This window comes from Osmerus eperlanus, chromosome 6 (genome assembly GCF_963692335.1).
Source record: "Osmerus eperlanus chromosome 6, fOsmEpe2.1, whole genome shotgun sequence".
NCBI classification, from domain to species: Eukaryota; Metazoa; Chordata; class Actinopteri; order Osmeriformes; family Osmeridae; genus Osmerus; species Osmerus eperlanus.
Genome location: NC_085023.1, coordinates 17,494,423 through 17,516,626, shown reverse-complemented (window position 1 = coordinate 17,516,626; position 22,204 = coordinate 17,494,423). Strand labels below are relative to the sequence as shown.

The following is a 22,204-nucleotide window of genomic DNA, read 5'->3' as shown; positions in this document are numbered from 1 at the left end:
CAGCCGGCCAGAAAGTTCCAGAACACAGGAGGATGACTAGGAGAGCTAGGGTAGAGAGTTTGGTTGGAGGAGGAAGAGGAGGAGGAGAAAGGGGGGGGGGGAAAGTTGGAGTTCGGAACAGAAGGACGAGGGGAGCTGTGGTCAGATAGTGTGTGTGTGTGTGTGGATGGAAGACAAGAAAAGAGTGAAAGCACAAAGTTGTTGATTAGCTCCTTATGAGAAGTAAGTACAGATTAGCGGTTGATAAGCCAGTACTCGCGTGGATAATATAGATCAAATATACTCTCATTGTTATCTGAGTCATAAGCCGCCTATTTTTCACATCAGAGATGGGATAATAGCCTTCATAGCACGTACTGAAAGCAGAATACAAAGCACATTTAGCCCTGGATTGATGATAACAAAGTCTGTCATTTCAATAATTATGGAATGTGAAACTTAAAACAGAGGAGAATACAAAGGGTGCCAAACTGAATAAGAAAGCCTGTGGAACATACAGATGGAGGTCTTGTCTAACACACACAGTCAGTATAGAGTCCAGACCGCACATTAAAAACCTCAATCTTAAGGCTCTGGCCCAGGTAAGGCGAGATCCATAGTCTTAACAGGAATGTATCTTTGCTATCTCACATTTATTGAGAGAGGCTGTGATGTGGTACAGCAGGTTAGCGGCCAGAGCCCTTGTGACCCGCCAGTAAGGGGCAGAGTTGAGGCGGTGAACTGGGCAGCCAGTCCCAGAGCCAGGCTGGAGGGCAGGAGCTGGAGCAGGGGCAGATCATGCAGTAGATGATGGGGTTGACTGGGTATATCCAGGTGTGGGGACACTGGTGACTGTTACTAGGGTAACTAGTTAGGATAGCTAATTACTGATGTGGGGGCATCTAGGTTGAGAGCTAGGTACTGTTGTTAGGGTAGGTAGGTGGGGTAGTTGAATTGCTCAGTTTGGAGTCGATAGCCTGGGTATTGTACTAGCCGGGTATTCTAGCTTGTTACTTATTTGTGGCTCGATAGCTTGATTACTGGGACTTGAGTAGTTATCAAGAGTAGGGAGGTCACAGGGGTTGTAGTGGCTAGGTACGGTAGCCACTGGGTTGTATATGGAGGCTGGGCGTCTGGGCTGGATGCTGGAGTGGTGAGTAAGGGCTCATGCCTGCCTAAGTGGGCACTAGTCAAGCTGTTGTCCATTTGATTTGGCCTGCCAGGGCCCAGCAGAGCGCAGCCATAGCTGCACCCCGCGGTGCTCCATGATCCAGCGCCAGGAACGACCAAATGCTATGCTTCCTAACAACCAGCGTGGATAGGAGTCAGACGCTCTGCTCTGGAGTGCCTGAGCTAACAGCCTTAGCTGCTACTGAGGGTGAGGGTGAGGGTGAGGGTGAGAGAGAGAGAGAGAGAGAGAGAGAGAGAGAGAGAGAGAGAGAGAGAGAGAGAGAGAGAGAGAGAGGAGAGAGAGAGAGAGAGAGAGAGAGAGAGAGAGAGAGAGAGAGAGAGAGAGAGAGAGAGAGAGAGAGAGAGAGAGAGAGAGAGAGAGAGAGAGAGAGAGAGAGAGAGAGAGAGAGAGAGAGAGAGAGAGGAAGGGCAAGCTTTGATCAAAACCATTCATTCTGGGGGGAAGTTACTAATATATTTAAGAGTAAATAAACTGATACAAAGTTACTGTCAAAACAGTTTTGAATGATAAGAGGTGTTAGGATGTGCTTTAAAAACAAACATTACAGATGCATGTAGTTGAAAGTGGCAGGATTTGACTTTACAAACTTATCTACTGAACAAGAACTGCGTAATCTCAACACTGGGATTTACTGTATATCACATATCTGCTAACCTTTTTTGAAAAATATTCTATTCGACATACTCGAACAAAAGTAGTCTCGTCACACCGGATCAAGCCATAAAAATGTGCCATATTTCCATCTGTGCTTAAGCTTTCATCTCATTCATGCCTTTATAAATGCAATTCATATTCATTTTATTAAAACAGTAATGCTAAAACTAAAATCAACAATGGAAGAACTACTGTGCAGCAAAGCACTGGTGAACAACAATGCGTGGGTACAGAAGTGTCAAACACACCCACAGCTACTGGATGATGTGTGTCAATTGCACCCCGCTTTCCACCCAAAACACCTCCTCCACTCTCTCGGAAATAGACGAATCAAAAGCAGCCCTCTTTCGCCTGGCGAAGAGCACTCGCTCTCCGTCTACAACATCCATCCCTCCATCCATCCTGAGGGCTCTCGTCTTCACTCCCAATGCTTTTTTTCCCCCATCAGTTTTCTTTCCCTCTCCCCCTGAGCGCCCCTCCCCCTCCTCCCTCCTCCTCTTCCCTCCCCCATCCCTGCCTCCCCTCCCCCCCCCTCTCCTCCCACCCTTTTTCCTTTAACTAAACTGGCTGTGGCTTCCTCCATCTGGTGGCTCTTCCTTCAGCAGCCCCGCACCTGTTCACACCTCCTCTCCTGTTGGCGGCCGCTGAACGCGGGCCGCGCTGCCAGGCCCGTTCTGGCGCCCGCAACCTCTCTGTCATTCAATCCATCTGTCAGAAGTGAACTTTGTTTACAGCGGGCTTCTGCTTTCTTCTTCAAGGAGCACTAGCACCCCTCAAGGTCAGCCGCACTGACGGGGAGAATCAGCATCAATTTACACCCGAAAAAAAAAAAGAAGAAGAGCATTTTCCTTTTGTAACCAATGCGCACTTTTACTTGTATGTGCACACACGCGCACGCACACTTCCCGCAGGTTAAGAGTGCACATTCTTCAGCGGAGAATACAGACGCTAACTTCCTACTCTAACTTTTACAAACTAATGTGGGTAGTTCATTGCTTAATCAACACAGATGGAAATCTTCTTCTAGATGAGAAGATGCTCCATGAATGTATCGACATCTGTGCCTTTGCACAAATATATGGATGCTTCAATATTGACCTAAAATGTACACAAATCTTTCCCCAGTGATGTCTGTCATTTACATAAATAGTGAGTAATGCATACTGTATTCATCCCTCTGCCATATATATGATGTTATTTAGAGAATGCTTAAGAGGAAAGCAAAATTAATGAGAACATAACTTCCTAAACATCTGAGAATTGCAGTTTAACTAGAGTATAAATTATATAATACAAATGTTCAGTTCTTTGTAAAATGTTATATATGATACTACAAATGAATAACACTTATGCTACACTTATGTTATGTTCACTATTTAATCAAATCATTCAGAAAGTATTAACCTGACATTTATAATTATTTTGTACAGAATTATTGATAACCACAAAAAACGTACAGATTTATAGAGTAAACTATTATAATTCTAGAGTGTGAGCATAGGTGAAGCAGGAGAGGAAAGATGAAAGTTAAGAGGAGAAATCGTGAAAAATAAATGAAGTATAGGGGTGAGAGAGAAGGAAAAAGACAGATTGTAGGAGAGAAAAAGCAGCAACAATATTGCAAAAACAAAACAACAATGATAACAGTAGCAAATACATTGAGAAAAGAGATGGAAAGAAAGGGAATATTGCATGACGGGAACAGAGCGAGAACAGAGAGAAATGGAAAGAAAGAGAAAAGGAGTAAACAGGGTTGACTCCCACGGTGAGCCAGCCTGTGTCACCACCTGAACTGGAGTTCACACATCCTGGTCATGTGACAGTCACACACACACACACGCACACACACACGCACACACACACACAAGTCGACTAGGAGTTGTTTTTTTTGCCAGAGTACAACCTTTGCAACCCCGCCCTCCCTCCACGCCCTCCCTCGACGCCCTCCCTCCCTCACTCCCTTCTCATGTGCTCTCACACAGGGACCAACCCCCTGGCCCGCCCCAGCTCTCTGCCAACCACAACCACGCTCGACTCTGTCACATTAAACACAGCCTGGGTGCCACTGGGCAGCCATCACACACTCTCCACTGAAGCTGGGGCCACAGCGGAGGGAAACAAAGAGGGTCTTTAAACACAACCAGAGCTGGAGGAGAGGAGGGGAGGAGGAGGGGTTGCGTCTGTCTGCCCACCCTCTCCTCTTATCTCCTCTCACCTACTCTCCTCTCTTCTCTACTCCCACCTCTCCTCTCACCTATACCTTCTTCTCCTCTCCTCTCATAGTTTTTCTCCCCCCACTCCTTTCCTTCTCTCCTATCACCTCCTTCCTCCTCTCCTCTCCGCCCCCTGGTGTGACAGTAATAACACTGAAGTAATCTGCTCTGAGTGGCACTACTGCCCCTGCAGTACCAGGGCATGGCTGGCACAGGAGGGCCTGGCCGGGCAGGCTAGCTAGGGCTGAGGAGAAGTCAGAGACAGAGAGAGAGACAGAGACAGAGATAAGAAAGAGAGAGAAACGAGAGAGGCAGCCCAAGTGAGAGAGGACCAATGTTGAGAACCCCAGTACAGCTGCCACTCAGACAGCAGGAGGTGTGGGGGGCAGAGGAGGCCACAGAGTCAGAGATAGCCCTTCTCTCGCTCTCTTCACACACACATTCCACGACTTCCCTAAGGTCAATCGTGGTATCACTAAAACCACAAAATGGAGGTTTGCTTTCTCTTTTGCTTTCCTTCAAAACCGCACGCATGATTCCAGCACAGGACAGGAGGGAGGATGGAGGAAAGGAAGGAGGGAGGGAGTGAAGGAGGGATGGTGAGAAGGAGGGATGGTGAGGCGTGTTCCAGAAGCAGTAAGTAGGGCACCCTCCCAGGGCAGAGTTGGCCCAAGTGAGAACAGTTGCACCCGACAGATTTGTCTCCAGTTAGCCTCAGGTCTCTCAGCACTCCCTCCTGTCCCACCCAGCAAGATGAGAGGATAGAGGGGTGGAAGAAGGGGTGAGGAGAATGGGGGAAAGGGGGAGCGCTGCAGAGAAGACCGGATGTCTAGAGGAGTTTCTAGTTGTCCACGGACTTCCAGTGTGTACCATCAGAGCAAGAGGACACACAGGAGGTCTTTTTTGAGTTTCCATCTCAGGTGCGGAGGAAATAGAAGGACGGAGAAACACAAAGACAGAGAGAGCGAGACAATGACAGACAGAGATACAGATAGAAAGAGGGAGTGAGTGTTGAGACAGGTTGAGACATGAAACAGGGGAGACAGGTACACTGAGGAGCAGGTTAATATTAGAGGCCTGCCTTTGCCACGGAAGTGTGTGTGTGTGTGTGTCCGAGGCTGGGCACAGGCACGCACACGGTGGCAGGGAGAGGGCACTCTGACAGGGAGGCGAGAAGAACACGGCAAGGTCTCCTCCCGGGCCAATGGGCACACCACTGTCAACATCAAGACACTCCGCCCGCCCCCCCCCCCCCCCCCCCCCCCCCCGCCCGCCCCCGCCCTCCCTCCCACCCCCCCACGGCTGGCCCGCGGCCCTCCCAGCTGCCCTATCCGTAACTGTCTGATTAGTTCTACTAAGCAGCCCCTCCCCTGCCAGCCCTGACGCCATCTGCTACCCAGCAACATGGCTGCCGCCCAGCTCCCCGTGCCCGCCCCCCTCTCCCCCCCCCCCCTCCTGCCCTCCCTCCTACCTACCTGGCAGGGCGATGCCTGCGCCTGTGTAGAGCTAGGGCTTCTAGATCGGGCATCGTAGCTACTAGGACCGTGTTTGAATTGGGCTTGGCACACCGGAAAGGGGCAACGTTCGGTTTTGGTAAAGAGGTTGAAGAAAATAAATACAGTGCTTGACAGGTTATGTCTGCTCTACGGAGTATCTGTCTATGGTGCAGGACAGGTTGAGCAGGCTGGCACAGGGGTGTGTGTGTGTGTGTGTGCGCGTGAGAAAGACAGAGAAACTGAGAACTGTGTGTGTGTGTGTGAGTGTATGCATGCGTGTGTGTGTGTGTGTGTATGCGTGTGTGTGAGTGTGTTGAAGGGCTGGCAGAGACCTACAGTTCATTACTGCCACCCTGACAGGAGCGGCCCGCGTGGCAGCAGCCTTTTATCTCCACTCTGATTGGACAACCACCTCCCACTGACTCGGAGTGCAGCAGTTTTGTTGCGCACAGATTTCTCTCTCCCTCTGGCGAGAAGCTGCATCTGCTCACTAGTTTGCTCTCTCTTCCTCTCTCAGACTCCCTCCATCCCTCTTTCTCTCCCTCCCTCTTAGGGCCTGTTCCCCACAATACACACTGCCAGGGAGGGAGAGAGAGAGAATGAAAAAGAGAGCGTGAGAGAAGCTGAAGGCAGAGCAGAGGAGCGTGTCATATTTAATGGGATTTGGAGGCTAGATGTGTAACTTGGTGTCCGGGGCACAGTGGTAGGTCTGGCCTGACTCTGTCTCTGTGTGTGTCTGGGTGGGGAAGGTTGCAGGAAGGTGAACTGAGTCTTGGTGCTTTTCCACTGTGTGGTACTGGCTCCACCCGACTCACCTTTACTGGTTTTACATCGGGCAAACCGGGTACCGTAGGTACAGTATGCTGGTACCTGGTACAGTATGCTGGTACCTGGTACAGTATGCTGGTACCTGGTACAGTATGCGGTCATTTTGGGTGTATTTTTTGGCAACACCTCCGTCCTCCTGGTTGTCGACAAAAGGATCCAGAGAGAGAGTGGTTGTCAAGGCAGTTTCATGCGGAGTCGCTATGACGACCAGCAACATTTAGGGGGTATGATCTGCAGCCATGGATACAAACCTGGTACCAAAAGCAAGTAGAGGTGAGTTGATACTATGTGGTGGAAAAGCAACTTTAGACAGACTGTTTTCTATGCTCAGCTGGCTTCCTCTGCTAACAGAACTAAAACAGAGGATAATCTGTCAGGACAGGACACTATGACTGGACTCGGACTGCACACTAGGACTGGACTAGGACAGGACTCGGACTGGACTCTGACTGGACTCGGACTGGACACTAGGACTGGACTAGGACTGGACTAGGACAGGACACTAGGACAGGACACTAGGACAGGACACTAGGACAGGACACTAGGACTGGACACTAGGACTGGACAAGGACTGGACATTATGACTGGACACTAGGACAGGACTAGGACTGGACTAGGACAGGACACTAGGACAGGACACTAGGACTGGACACTAGGACTGGACAAGGACTGGACATTATGACTGGACACTAGGACAGGACTAGGACTGGACTAGGACAGGACACTAGGACAGGACACTAGGACAGGACACTAGGACAGGACACTAGGACTGGACACTAGGACTGGACACTAGGACTGGACACTAGGACTGGACTAGGACAGGCCATAGAGATTGGCAATGTTCAAGAAATAAACGGGAAGTTCAAATTAGCCTGTGTACCTGCTCACAGACTGAGTCAGACAGACAGAGAGAGAGACAGAGGAAGAGGCTGGGAGAATGAAACACAAACAGGCACGCAGAGACAGACAGGCAGACAGAGGGCTGTGGGGGTTAGCTCAGTGACATCATGAATACTGTGGAGTTTGATGCTCATGCTCCTGACCCAGGCCTGCCCTGCCAGTGCCCCCCCCCCATCCAGACTCACCGCCAACACCCCCCCCCCATCTCTCCCCCCCCCCCCCCCCCCATCTCTCCCCCCCCCCTCCTTCCCAGGCCACCGGCATTAAAATGGATGCTCGATTTGATGAGGATGAACCGAGCAGAGAGTCGGCGCCAGCGTAGACGGGGTGCCGTCCAAACCGCACGCGCGCACACATGCGGTCAGATCCACCCGCCCGCTGCTCGTCGCAGGTCAGGCGGATCTGGCGCGACGCTGAGAAAAGTTCTGCCGCGTGGTTTTCCAGCGTGTTTTGGTGGCGTCCTGCGGGCTCCCCCGAGCAGAACGGGGAGGAGGGGGGGGGGGGACAAAAGACGGGAGCAAACAAACAACAAACAAACAAACAAACAAACGGTCTAAAGCCCGGGCTGAGCGGCGTCGGGAGGAAGGAGAACAGAGTGGCGAGGATTAGGCCAGATCCTGGTCTGCCCGCCGCACAGCTGGCTGATGATCCAATCCTGGAGTGCCAGGACGGGGGGCCCTGCTCTGCACCAGCCGCCATGGGGCCTGGGGGCACGTCGTGTGTGTTTGTGTGTGTGTGTGTGTGTGTGTGTGTGAGTGTGTTGGTTTCTTTGTATGTGTGTCTTTCTGTGTGTGTGTGATTTGGGGGAGAGGTTCCTAAATATCAAACGCAAGGCACCGAGTGCTTCATGTCCCTCGGAAAGCATCTGAAGCGGGGCTGCTGTGATCCGCGGTGCTGCGAGATGAACCCAGTAGAAAGGACCCGAATCAAAGCTGGTCATCAGAAGCCGGCTCACACGGCTGTGTGCCTCTCTCTCTCTCTCTCTCTCTCTCTCTCTCTCTCTCTCTCTCTCTCTCTCTCTCTGGAAGAGACACACACGGGCCACGCCGCTACAAAGACCCCGCAACGCCCGGAGTGAACAGCGGGGGCGCTGGAGAACGTGCCCCCCGAGGGGGGCTGCAGTCTGGACTGAAACACGCTCTATATCACATAGAGGATGTTAGTTCGGCTTCAAGCACGACAACGGGCGTGCAGTGTGTGTGTGTGCGTGCGGGTCTGTGTGTGTGCGTCCTTCAGCTTGGCCTGAAGGAAGATTTCAACCACGACCAGATGTCAGCTGCATCTGTACTCCATAGCTGGCCCTCCAACCTGCCTGAGTGTTAAACACATTAAACGCTACACACACATTTTCACACGCACACAAAAACGGCCGCTCTGCCAAGGCCCACACTGGTCAGCCCCTCAGACAGAGAGCCAGCACACAAACACGTGTACCTTTAAATGATTTCAAATGCTCGAGGTGTGGAGTGTTCACAAAGTCAGGAGCTATGCGTCTCCCTACCATGACTAAATTAAGTGCACCTTAAGTAGCTTAGCGTAACGATTGCCAGGCGGGTGTTACGGCTAGCCTAGCCTCAAGCCCGCTAGCCACCTATCAGCCCAGCAGCATGTAGCGCTGGTGTTAGCATGTCCTTCTCCACAGCTGTCCAGATTACACTCTAACTCAGTTAAACACAGATCAGAGCAGAAGCAGCAGCATACAGCAGGGGGAGAGGGGAGAGGAGGGAGGGGGGAGATCAGCAGTAGCCCTGCAACTGTGCCAGCCTGCCAGCCTGCCAGCCTGCCCGCTGCTTCGACTGCTCCGCGTGGCACCAGGGCACATCTGTGCCTGTCTCTGACACTTCGGCCGGGGGCGGGAGCCGAGACACTGCCCAGAGCGGCTGGCAGAGGCACACCAGCGTACAGGGGAGGGGGGGGAGGTGGGACAGAGAGGTGAGAGAGGGGTGAGATGGGGGTGGAGGGGTGACATGGGGAGGGGGGGGGGGGGGGAGAGAGGTGACGGGTGCCAGTACTGCCCGCCATGAGAAGTACAGGGCACAAGGCACAGGCAGGAGCCAGCAGGACCAATCTGCCGCTGTAAAGGAGAGGGGAGGAGAGAAGCGGGGGAGATGAGAGGGGAGGATGAGAGGGGAGGAGAGAAGAGGGGGGGAGAAGAGGGGGGGGGGAGAGGGGAGGAGAGAAGAGGGGGGGAGAAGAGGGTGGGATGAGAGGGGGAGAGAAGAGGGGGGGGATGAGAGGGGTGAAGTTGGGAGGGGAGGGGAAGAGAGGAGAGGGAAGGGGAAGACAAGAAAAGAAAGAAGAGGAGAGGGCAAGGGAGACGAGAGCCCAGCTGAGGTGAGAGGACGGGAGAGGAAAATGGCGACAGAAAGGCCGAGGCACCGTCCTGTCCTTTGTGAACAGAGCTGACATTCTGTCTACACACCAGAATGTGCGGGGCTGAGGCTGGGGCTGAGGCTGGGGCTGAGGCTGGGGCTGAGGCTGGGGCTGAGGCTGGGGCTGAGGCTGGGGCTGAGGCTGGGGCTGAGGGTCCTGGGGGCCTCCGCCCTGGCACGGCTGAGCAGGGGGGAGGATTAGGGGGGGAACCTACAGAGGGTGAGCTGGGCGGCGGCCTAGAGGCTGGCACTCGCAGGGAGGGGGCGACAGTGGACGGGGTAGAGCGGCAGGGCGCTGGGCACGGGGAGAAAGGTGGTGCTGTCGCATGTCTAATAGGATTATGGGTGCTGGGCAAGGCTGGGCTGGGCGTGCTGGCCAGAGGGGGCCGGAGGGTCGCCGAATTCGGTGTGGCAGAGCGGAACGGGCCTGGGCATGTGGCGGGGAGGGGCTGTGGGTAGTGCTCTGGCATGTGTAACAGGATTAGTGGTACCTGGTGAGGTCCAGTTGGTCCAGGGCTGGGCACCGGGTTGGGTGCTGGGCAGTGGGGCTGGCACGGGCACTGGTGGGCACAGCGGAGGGGGCGGGGCTGGGAGGGTGGGGTGCGGGCGCTGCTGTGGCATGTCTAATAGGATTAGCTGTTACCTGGTGAGGTGCAGTTGGTGGCGGGCCTGTCCCAGCTGCTCCATCAGGCTCAGAACCTCGGCCTGGGATTGGCTAGCTTCCCTCTGGATTGCCTCCAATCGCTGCCGGCAGCCAATCAGCTCCTGACCCAGGCGTTCTACTTCCTGTCCCGCCGAGAGAGGAGGAAGGAGGGAGGGAGAGGCTTATACAACGCTACATCTTGTGTCTTCTCTGTTACGGCCCAGTCGGAGTGAAAGAATTTTGATGGTACTAACATTAGAGAATATATGTGTTGCGTTTAAATGAATCTTGAGGTAATTATTGCTACAAATGATGAATTGTAATTGTAGTTACAAATGAGCTGTTCAGCAATAGGAGTCCAGCAGTAACAAGTAACCGTCTACCACAGAACAGCATGTCAGAACGCGTTCTGTGCTGCATCGAAAGACATGTTGTGCTGTCTGTCCCGTCTTCCAATGTGGTTTCCTGGTGTTCACCCTGTCTCCTGCTGCTGTGGACGTTCTCACCTGTCCAGACAGCTCCACCTGTCTGGAGGTCTTGGAGGAGGTCTCTCTGAGCCCTCTCTCCGCCTCCTCTCTCCTCAGCTGGGCCTGACTCAGCTGGTACCTCAGCTCCCCGCACACCTGAGGAAGGAGTGGGACAACCATGACTTTCAAGTCTGCACTCAGGAAAATTAAGGCCACTCCAAATTCCAGACTTTTCAGAAGATTTATGTATTTTGATAAATGTATCACTGTCTCGATGAGAATATGTGATTATAGATTATTTAAATATAGTAAATATAAGCAAAAATAGATGATCGGGTCAGTTCTGAGTAAAATACACGCCACACAAAACAAAACACAGACATTGACAAGGCGTTGGTGCCACCCAGTGGTTACATGGGATTACTGCAGCCATGGAACAGTTACAGTAAAAAAGGGTGAATAAGGGTGAAGGGGTGAAGTAGCACATTGCGTCCTGCTACTAGTCCAAGCACACATACGCGTGTGCTGAGGGTACACACACCTCGCTGCTGTCCTGCTCCTGAGCGGTGAGTTTACGTAGAGCCTCGTCCAGCTGAGCGGTGAGCGAGGCCCCCTCTCTGCCCTCCTTGTCCAGCTGACCCTGCAGTTCTGCGACACGCTGGGAAAGACCCGCCACCTGCAGGACAGACAACGCCACACACAAGACGTTTGGGGATGAACAGAATGTCTGGCTTTTGAAAGTGCGGCAGGGTTAGGGTAGTCAGGGCTCCAGCTGCTTACTGTCTGGGCCAGCTCGTCCTTCTCCTTGCGGGCTTCGCTCCGAGCCTCCTCTCTGGCCTCTGAGAGCTTCTGCTGCTGGCCGGCCAACTCCTTCTCCAGCCTCTCCCTCTGCCTCGACAGCTCCCTGGCCAACTGCTCACACTGCACAGCTGCCTACACACACACACACACACACACACAGTCAATTGATGCTCCACACTCCGTTACTAAGAGCTGTATTTGTATGAGTGTAGTGAGAGTCACCCTAGTCTTCTCCAGGTTTGCCTCCTCCGCCATCTCGACGGCCTGTTTGACCTGCTGGTAGGATGACCACTCTCTCTGCTGGGTCTCGCTCTGGCTGACCCTCACAGAGCACAGCACTGCCATGAGCTCATCCCTCTCTCTGGCAGGTCAGAGCGCACACACACACACACACGCACAGGGGTCTGTCAAATATTATGTAAAGTATACATAACATAAGTCTTTCATTCAAATGTATCTGTGTGAAGAGAAATGTGTACTTGGTGAGCCTGTCTATGGCCTGGACGTGCATGTTGGAGTGGGTCTCTGCGAGCACAGCCTCGTGCTGGGCACACTTGAGACACAGGCCGCCCACGGTGGGCTGGGCACCGCGTGACGCTGCCGCGGCCTCTTTATGCCTTAGGCGACCTTTGACCTCTTCACACTCCTTCTGACAGCTGGCCAGCTCCTTCCTGGTGGGTCAGGGCATACAGACAGACTAGGCAGTCAGACAGGCAGGTAGACATGCAGAGAGACAAAGTCAAAGATTTGAGACACCTGAGCACAACCAGTTCTTGAGATCAGCTTTGTGTCGCGTCTCTGTGGCAACAGAGCTGCGCAGACGAAGCTTACCTCAGAGATGTGATCTGGGCTTCCAGAGTGTCTGTCTGGGCTTGATACAGCACCTTCAGCTGCTCCTGCAACACACACACTGCACATGAGACAGCTTAATGGACGGGCACGCCCACACCAGCTCAACAGCTACCCCAAACGGCTGAGAGGTGCTACAGATCACAAGACTGACAAGAAGCTTCGAGGTGACACATGAGGTGGAGAGGCTCAGGGAAAGCAGCAGCAGATGTCATCAGTACCAGCTCTCTCCTCCAGTGGTGGTCTTCAGAACGCCCAGGGCTGTGAATGCTGGGGGCTCCCGGTCTGAGGGGGGCTGGGGGGGGAGGTTCAGTCACCTGAGGGGGGTGGACAGGATCTTATCAGCCTCTTTACTGGAAGGATGACTTGCTACTGACAGAGCTTGCTTCTGAGACAGCAGTATACTGTACCGTTGCATCGAGGAGAGTGTAGTCTTTCAGGGTCTCCTCCACCATCTTGGACTTGAGTTCTCCCTGAAGTTTCTCGTTTTCCACCACCACCACCCTGATCCTCTGCTTCATGCTCACCAGCTCCTCCTATAGGTGAAGCAGAGATGGTTCACTCACACCAAAAAACACAGCTGCAGGTTCTGCATTTCATTTGAATATTTCATGGCGAATTGGTATGTCTTCATTGCTTGTTTTTCAATCATTGTTTATTGTGTGTAAACCATCAATACATTCATGTGCTCCTTTATTAACAGGCGTTGCTAGGAGCAGCCAATCAGGACTAACCTTGCAGAACTTGACCTCTGCCTCCAGGTGCTGGATGTATTCTGATTGGTTGTGGATAATTGGGACGAGGTCCTGAACGCTAGGTAGGCTGGAGGCTGCTTCATCTTGAAGTCCCTGATTGGACAACACACAAAGACTCAGAGACAGGTCCCATCAGAATCACTGGGGTGGAGATCTATTACTGATTATGTTCATAGTAGTAGGACTGCTAGTAATGCCTGTTATGGTAGTCAAGTATACTGCCAATTATTCGAGGTAACCAAATAAACTAAATTGTGTTTTGCAAAAACAAACCCTGTACACCACTCAACCTCTGTGAATGGTCATTCTACCGGTTTGTAAAATCACAAAACTGCTCACATTCTGTAAAGCATTGTTTTTCATCAGTAACTTAAATTAATAAATAGTATACTGAACTTCCTGGATAGTATCTGCATAGCCTAGAGAGACTAGAGTCTCAGTACCTTGGAAGATCTTGTCTTGGAGGGAGTGAGAGGGGATGATGCTCGTTGTTGCTTCTGCAGGAGAGACCTCAGCTGATTGACTGAAAGACAAATATTCTCATTTTAGCATGTATACCATAGAGTGGGATCAACGGATCATCTATATCAACATTTAATAACTCTTCTTGAGTAGCCTAGAGCCAAGAGCATTCCGATATATGGGACTCAATAGAAGGTTCCTGCTTGTCACCTCCCAGAGTCTTTGTTGTTACCTACCAGCTTCACTCTGCTGACGCTGGGTCCAGGATGATTCCTCCCCGCCCGGGCTGCCAGGAGAGTGGCTACCCCTTCCCTCCACAAGCTCTCCATCCGAATTCCGCTCCGCCAGGACACCTCTGAGCTGCTGGATGCTGCGGTTTGCCCGCTCTGAAACACAGAATTCAAACGTTGGTGCCCATGACTTTAAATACTTGTAGCACTACTGACATTTCGTTACGAACTAAGTAAACAATCAGGTCATTATGTGAACAGAAATGTATTCCTAATTTAGCACTTGCTTGCACTAACCAACCGGGCATAGCAGTTCTGTAGCTAGCTTGATAGAGACAGAAGTAGCCACTAGTTACCTCTCAGTTTCTTCTGATAAGCCCCCAACTCTTCATCCTCATCAGAATCCAATGGTTTCATTTCGGGAATGATAAATTAACTTAATTAATCAACTAGCAAACGATTGTTCATAAGCAAACTATATTTATGTTGTCACGGTTGGCGTGCACAAATCTACCTAGCATAACTGAGGTTTGTTTGAGTCAACAGTTGAATGAACCACCACAGCTTGTCCACACACTTCCGTAAACTATCGGTAGCTGGGATTTGTAGTTCTATCTCAAATGCACGGACAACAAACGTGCCACAAACCAATCATCGGGGTTTGTCACAAAAATATCCTCCCAATGGAAAATAGTATCAATTTAACAAAGCCTTCGCGTAAAAGCTTAGTCTACAGTTAACTATCCATTAAAGACGACCAATAATATCCTGGTAGCAAGCTGCATAAGAAATAGAACGTCTGTCTTGAAATAATTATAGATTATAACCCATTGCAAGCGTCTATCTAATTAGATCACTGAACTATACCAATGGATTTCCTGATCTAGAGCCATCATATTAATCAAGTTGAAAGAAAACAAGTACTGTTAGTCTAATAATTAAGCTATAGGCTAGTTGTAGCTACAGTAAGCCTACATCATAATAATATTATATTATAAAATAGATATTATGTAATAGCCTACATAATAAGCCTTGGAATGTGTATACATAGGCCTATACTTCATTAAGATCAACCAGAACTAAAATGACAAAAAAAGTAAAACGTCTTTAGTCTCAAGTGGCACTGAAGGAGTTACTGTAATTTGAAACAGTCATTGGGCTGGGCTACCCATCGGCCCCCGGCATTGGGACAAGGCCAGCCAGACATGCCCAGCCCTACAGGTTTGTGAACAGGTTTTCTGTTTACTGTGACAACGAATACCGTCGCAGACTCGGGTGGGGCCCTTCATTCCTATTCGTAAAATAGGTGTAGCCTACTGCGCTCAAAACTCCAAGCTGCAAGTTCGAGCTTCAGTTTCGCACTGTGTGTCTGTCTGTTCTGATCGCGATCATGTTTCGTTGTGGAATAGCGTATCCAAGATGCAGGTGGATCTTGCCTATTCTATTGCTTTTCGCAATCATTTTTGACATTATTGCAATCGCTGCTTCCTCTGGATGGGTCGAGGACGAGGGTGCGAAGTCCCACTATGCCAACATGTGGAGCCATTGTCGAGGAAGGAATGACCAATGGGAATGCAAGACTCTTATGGAAAATCGTAAGTATATCAACAAACCGAAAGATCTTTATTCAAACCCATTCTTTATCACCACAAATGGGAATCGTGTCAAATAAGGGAAAATAATAGCGATGGCACTGGCAGGCAGGGATCCTAGTTGACCAACAGGTCTGAACGCACCTCATAGCCAGTCCAGACATGCACACGTATGTCTATCATAATAATTAAACTGTACACGTTGAAAGAAGACCAATCATACAGATAGTTTTGTCTTGTGTGAGAAAGGAAACATTTACAACGTAGTCCCTGTTTGGCTGCAGTATGGGGGAAGGGAACCCATTGCTGTCGACAGCTGGGATGAACTTTGAACTGAAATTTGCACTATTCTCTTCTCTGCACTGCTACTCAGACATTATTATACTATGGGGAGCTGAATGACTACGACAATCATTTACAACTTGTACAACTAAAAAGATGTAAATACAGATTCACACAAACCTTTCTATAGTTTATATTCTATATCCTATAGTTAACTTCATTGTTTTTAAAAACTGAAGTGAACCAGCTGAATGAAGGGTCCATAACAAGATGGCTTACACAGTCATTTTCTCAGGGCTATTTTTAGAGTTAATGAGTGTCTGTTTCCAACAGAGGAGGTCCACTTGCTGACCAGCTTAGACAGAGAGAGGGAGAAAGAGAGGGGAAAAAAGATATGGGAAGGGGGATTGGGTTCATTCGTCCTTGTCCTTCAGTGTAACATTTCACCTGAAATAGAAATCCCGTTGTCCACACACCAGTGGTAGCCTAGTTCCCCTCACCTGTGTTGTTGAGATGTTTCAATGGTGCAGTCTCTATCTCACATCACAAGGGCCACATTGTTGTTGTTATCAGAAGGAGAAGGACACACACATTACTGTTCAGTCACCAAGTTAGTTGCCTCCACATATTATACGATTATTATTATGATCGTGGGCCTATACCCATGAGAAAAGCAGACACTCTAACTGTAAGTCTGTCACGCACACAGACACAAAGACTACTGAATCTATCTAATACTAATATAATGAATGGTGTTATTACATGTAGATAATTTGTGGTTTCTGAAGTATCTCTGGTGGCTCCACGGGGGCGTAGCTCTGCTACCAGCAGATGAGAAAAGTGTGGTAGTTAAGACAGTGATGCAATAATGATGAGATCAAAGTTCTCCTTTGTGACTCCTCTGCCTCGGAGGGTTGATGGCCCAACCCTAAAGCCATACCCTGGTGTGGTTGAGGTAGGGAAGAGGATGTAAACTGTACACAGAGACACTGTCACTAGAAACAGTGGTGACACCCTATAATCTTCTTAGGTGAGGGATGGGTGACAAATAGTGGGTACTGAAGTGTGGGGTGTTTTTCAGAACAGATTAGCAGCTCTTTTATGAGTTTTATCAGAGAGAGAGTCTTGTATGTATTCTGTTTCTAAATAACATAAACATAACTAATTAACATAACTAACCCTAACCCTGAAGAGGTTCACTCCTCATCTGTCTGTCAAGGGAAACACTTTGAACTTCTATATGTTCACGGGCAAATCATACAATGCTAAAATTATGGTAAGGAGTATTGCAATCATAATTTAAACTGGCTTATTCAACAGAGCCTAGCGGTGTTGAAAACAGCCAGAGCTGTATGGCCACAGGCTGAGGTGTGGGCTAAGCCTGCAATTCAACCCTGTCAGAGGTGTAGACGGAATGAATCATTGAAGGTGTGACTTGAGAAAAAGATTACCTAGACTATGAGCATGTGAGAAAGCTAGCTGGCTACAAACCACCATGCACAGGCATGAACACACACCCTACCAAACCACTACTTTACTCAATTACGTATTTTTGCGGCTTTATTCATAGAGACAGTTGGAGAGAGAGAAAGGAAAACAGGGAGAGAGATGGGAAGACGTGCAGGAAATGGCAGGGTGTGGGATCAAACACGGGCCCCTGCATTAAGGCATAGCCGTAGTTGTACACGCTCTCACCCAATGAGCCACCAGGGCACCCCCTTTGTCAACTCTGAGTCCTGCCACTGCCGTCTCATCCTCCCTCTGTCACGGAAATTACTACGGCAGAAGTAAGCGTTCATAGTGAGGCAAATATAAATGATAATAAAAAGAAACATTTCAAAACTTCCATCCTGCATCCAGATCATGCGGTCTACGTTCTAGGGGTCCACTGCTGAACACGACACCATGCACTCTGCATGCAGAGGCCCCGGCATCAGCCTATCACTGAAGTCTTATGATTGGCCCATCAGTTGTTCTTGCGGAGGGGCTTAACCAGTGTTGTGATGTTTGTTTCCAGCATGGGCCCAGGCTGTGGCTGCTCTGATGATCATTGGGCTTATCATCCTCATCATAGCCTTCATCATCTCCTGCATTGCCCTCTGCTGCACCCTCAACATCAGCCTCCTGCCTATCATCGGAATCTTACTCTTCATTGTTGGTAAGACAAAGCAATCTTAATATGCAGAATTAGTGGGAAAACGTTTTTTCTTTTCTTTTCCAGACGTATCTACTCTCCACAGCGTCAGTGGATTTTACAGGAGAACAACCACTACTCTCTAGCCAGAAAGTCACCAAGCCTTAGTTTGTGTTTCAGCTGCCATAGGGGAGACAGAGCAAAGGAAATAAGTGGTTAAGGAAAGGGTGAAAGTGTTCTGTAGAGAGAGGTGTGTCAGGTGGCTGCGCGGTTAGGGAAGCGGGCTAGTAATCTGAAGGTTGCCAGTTCGATTCCCTGGCCGTGCAAAATGGGCAAGGCACTTCACCCTACTTGCCTCGGGGGGAATGTCCCTGTACTTACTGTAAGTCGCTCTGGATAAGAGCGTCTGCTAAATGACTAAATGTAAATGTAAAGGACTTGGAGCTATCAAAGGCAGCAAGAACTGTGAGAAGATGAGGTAAGATGTGGGAGGTTTGAATCTTCCCAGATAAGAAATGGCATCAGTCTTTCTGCAAGGACACTTAGGGCAGGGCTGTGGTATGGCGTTGCCGTGGGAACTTGGAGAATGTGTGAACTCAGCCTGAGTCATCACTCTTATTGTCAGATCCTAAAGGGACACTCCCACATGACTGAGCCAGGTCTCTCCCCTCAGAGACCACGCCCCTGAAACCTGGGCCCAGCTTTCAGATGAACTCAACTCTGCTTGTTTAACTCAGTCCTGCTGGCCATCAGGGAAGAGGGAGATAAACAATGCACTCAGGAGTTCAACAGAAACGATGAGTGTGTGTGTAGGAGTGTGGATGTCTTCATGTTCAGTCATAAGTAGGCGTATGTCATAGTTGAGTCTGCCTGTCTGTCACACAGTTGAAATGTTCTCTTCCTGGAGTCTGTGTTGACTCTGTAGATCGTAAGTGTCACTGTCTAGACTAGAAATTGGTTCTCTCCCTGAAAAAATTAGAATATGACGATCAGTCGATCGTTTAATAGTAAACCAATGTCAGTCAAGCCCTCGGTTTGGCCTAGCAGAGCCACAGTACCACTACGTGAAGGTATTTTCCACACAACCCTGATAGAGTTGTCAGTCTCTCACACTACTGTGTCAAATTCTCCCACCAGCTGCTCTTAATCAGACTCTCACCAGCTATCTTCTAAACCCTCTGTACAAAAAAGAGATTTTACAGCGTTAGTTATCAATTATAGCTATATATAGATATAGAGAGAGGAATACGGTGGGTCTGTGTGTGTCTCTGATGGTTTTCCTCTCCTCTCCCACAGTGGTTGTACAGATCATCGCCCTCATCATCTATCCAGTCAAGTTCAACGACCTGATCTTCGAAGGTCACTATGACTTTACCTGGGCCTACGGCTTTGCGTGGGGCGCCACCATCCTGACCATCGGTTGTGGCATTCTCTTCTGCTGCCTGCCACGCTATGAGGACGAGCTCACAGGCATGGCCAAGACCAAGTACATCTACTCCTCTGCATAAAGAAGCCACCCAGCCCCAAACCATACTGCTTCCTGTACCCATAATCCTCTCCCTTCCTCTACCTACTAACCTCCCACATTTTCCTCCCCCACCCTGCCCATTCCTCTGCCCCTAATATACCCCTTGCTCTGCCCCTAACCACACCCCTAGATCCATCCCCTTCTCCCCAGCAGTGTCCGCAAGTGGATGTCCCCCTACACCCTCCCACACATTGATCCGACAGTTTCAAAGTCACATTCAAACAGTGACACCATGGGATGGGATTGTCTCAAACGGATCTGTCTCCAGATGTCATCGCAAAAATCACCTAAGTGCACTTAACAACTAGGTAGTCACCCTGTAATGTCTGAGACATTTGTAATAACGATGGTTTTCTCAAATACGGGTTAGCTTAAAGAAATGATGTCAACTCATTTCCCCCAGAGGGACCTAGTTCTAGATTAGCCTTCATTTGTGCTCCAGTTACAGTCCCCAAGTGTTCCAGCCAGCTAAACCACTTGGTCACAGTTTGTAAGATAAGTTACAATGTTGTGGACACCTCTCTACTTCTACATTCTATTTGTGCTTGTTGAAAAATGTATTCACTCTTATCCTGAAGCATCTTAAATTCTGCAGATTATTGCTTGGTTAGTATTAAGAACTGTCAGTTCTGAGGAGAGAGGGCCATAGGTAAATAAGAGGATGGTTAGAGCCTGACTATGTATTGCAAGGAAAGATAATGAAAATGAAGTGGAAGATTGATTTAGAATTTATTTCAGTTTTGTTTTGGCCATTTTGTACATTTGTGTTTTGTTTTAGTATGTGTTTTGATCTTTACTAAATATGTTTTTCTTTGATGATAATGGGTAAGACTGTGGGTATGTGCTGCATTGTATACGTTTTATATTTTATGAACACAAATGATAATACACTAATAGAATAACATTGAAAAGTCGATTCCATGTGCTTAAAATTAGTCTGGATTCAAAACTGTCGATAGCTGACACTAGACAACAATATCATGAAAATAATAATTCTATGAATCTGTAAAAAGGGTTATTTTTTGCTAAAAGTATATTGGATGTTGGCTGTCAGTAGTGGAGCCAGACTAAATGAGTGCTGTAAGGAAGTCAGTGTTAGGGAAGCAGATGAGAGCCTCATGGTGTTCAGTAGCACTGTTGGCTTGCTGCTCTCTCTCTGTCAGACTTCTAACGGCTGGCTGGGCGCTGTGCTATACGATGGCAGAATGTATAAAAGACCCGTGCCTTAATTTCTTGATAAAAACTTGTTGTTAATGTACTGAATGCTTTACTAGACATGTCAATTTGCAGGTCATTCAATATTCAATGACTGGCGATGATCACCTGTTATTTCCTTTGGTCTCATAGGCAGTTTTCACCTGTATGTGTATTTTTAAGCAATAAAGAGTTTCTTTAAAAACTAAATAATGTTTGAACTGAATGCTATTGGAGTGAAATTGCAAAGTAAATGTGAATATAGACACCCATAAGCTGTTAACTCAATGTAAACGTCTAAACTCTACTAGCTTATACTGCCAAATGAACTAATGCCATAGCACGCTGGACTAGTTTTGACAAGTCAGCAATCTAATCTGCATCTAATCCTGAGCTCTTAATCTCTCCCTCAAACCCAGGATGGGAATTTGTGAACAATCTAGGCTATGATGTCTTCAGTCAAACGTCTCTGAACTCTTGGCTAAAAGATCTGTAAAGGCTTCTTCTCACAAACATGGGAGTTAGATGGCTGAGCGGTTAGGGAATCGGGCTATTAATCAGAAGGTTGCCAGTTCGTGCCAAATGATGTTGTGTCCTTGGGCAAGGCACCTCACCCTACTTGCTTCAGGGGGAATGTCCCTGTACTTACTGTAAGTCGCTCTGGATAAGAGTGTTTGCTAAATGACTAAAATGTAAACAAGGGAACTGGAGAATCTTAGAATAGAGCCCAAACAAAGTGTTTTAGACTCTATACTAACAGGATAATGGGTGTATGTTTTGTACATATTTCACAACCAGAAACCATTAACAGGGTATTTCGAAGTATGACATAGAAATTATGAAGAAAAACATAGTATGGCTGATTTAGTTTGTCAACTATGTTTATCACTGTTTCCAAAGTATTTGTGTAGCTGGGACATGCAGACAGGATGAGTCAGACAAGATTGCCACCCCACCCCAACACACACTCACAATCTGAGAACCACACCCAGGAAATGAAGAGTATTTATGTGTATGCGGGTGTGAGAGAGTTTGTTTTTGAAACTGGTTACTGCTGTTCCTTTGCATGCCCTGACAACACAGAAAAGGCTGGAAGCCGGGAGGAGTAGTGTGTGTGTGTGTGTGTGTGTGTGTGTGTGTGTGTGTGTGTGTGTGTGTGTGTGTGTGTGTGTGTGTGGAGGGGCAGGGAACAGAGAGTGCAGAAACATAATGACATCTAGTCCTAGCACACCTATCCTCTCGACAGGAGAGAAGGAGCATTACATCCAGATTAAATAAGCCATACTTCCTTTAGTCCCCCATCCCATGGAAAGGATGTTTCTATATTTTATTTGTTTGATTTACCCAAGGTGGTTGTCAAAGCTGAACAGGTCATGTTTTAACAATGTTTTTAACAACCACAGAACAAACTGAGTAGGAGTTCTTCCATAGAATGCATATGAATGATAATAAGATAGAAAGGGTGATTGGAAGCATGCACAGACTACTCAAACAAAGCCTCACTTTGATACAATAATACCTTTAAACAACCACCAGGGAGCACTATCAACGTTTGTCAAACAATACCATTTTGATTAATCTATAATTTAATTCCCCGTGTTCATAAGGAGATGGAAGGGGTGGAAAATTTGGG

General features: G+C 48.8%; 2 protein-coding genes across 2 annotated transcripts in view; one reads left to right on the top strand and one right to left on the bottom strand.

The window, feature by feature from the left end:
- Positions 1–14,418, bottom strand: part of sdccag8 (SHH signaling and ciliogenesis regulator sdccag8) — a 28,316-nt gene extending 13,898 nt beyond the window's left edge. Inside the window, exons 1-13 of the mRNA XM_062464075.1 lie at positions 14,198–14,418; positions 13,848–13,997; positions 13,593–13,672; positions 13,129–13,242; positions 12,805–12,930; positions 12,616–12,711; positions 12,377–12,441; positions 12,025–12,216; positions 11,768–11,906; positions 11,525–11,677; positions 11,286–11,420; positions 10,784–10,900; positions 10,278–10,420 (exon numbers count right to left, since the gene is read on the bottom strand). Coding sequence (XP_062320059.1) covers positions 10,278–10,420; positions 10,784–10,900; positions 11,286–11,420; positions 11,525–11,677; positions 11,768–11,906; positions 12,025–12,216; positions 12,377–12,441; positions 12,616–12,711; positions 12,805–12,930; positions 13,129–13,242; positions 13,593–13,672; positions 13,848–13,997; positions 14,198–14,258 — 1,571 coding nt within the window. The 5' untranslated portion in view covers positions 14,259–14,418. The remainder of the gene's footprint in view (positions 1–10,277; positions 10,421–10,783; positions 10,901–11,285; positions 11,421–11,524; positions 11,678–11,767; positions 11,907–12,024; positions 12,217–12,376; positions 12,442–12,615; positions 12,712–12,804; positions 12,931–13,128; positions 13,243–13,592; positions 13,673–13,847; positions 13,998–14,197) is intronic.
- A 642-nt stretch (positions 14,419–15,060) lies between these two features.
- Positions 15,061–20,784, top strand: perp (p53 apoptosis effector related to pmp22). The gene is made up of 3 exons (XM_062464072.1): positions 15,061–15,436; positions 17,733–17,873; positions 19,146–20,784. The coding sequence occupies exons 1-3, from the start codon at positions 15,232–15,234 to the stop codon at positions 19,355–19,357; spliced, it is 558 nt and encodes a 185-aa protein (XP_062320056.1). The 5' UTR covers positions 15,061–15,231; the 3' UTR covers positions 19,358–20,784.
- The last annotated feature ends 1,420 nt before the right edge of the window (positions 20,785–22,204 follow it).

What these genes read in the sequence shown, in the direction of transcription:
- perp (XM_062464072.1), top strand. Translation starts at nt 15,232, where the DNA reads ATGTTTCGTTGTGGAATAGCGTATCCAAGATGCAGGTGGATCTTGCCT. An exon ending in CAAGACTCTTATGGAAAATC is followed by an intron (nt 15,437 to 17,732) that starts GTAAGTATATCA and finishes GTTTGTTTCCAG; the next exon opens with CATGGGCCCAGGCTGTGGCT. An exon ending in AATCTTACTCTTCATTGTTG is followed by an intron (nt 17,874 to 19,145) that starts GTAAGACAAAGC and finishes CCTCTCCCACAG; the next exon opens with TGGTTGTACAGATCATCGCC.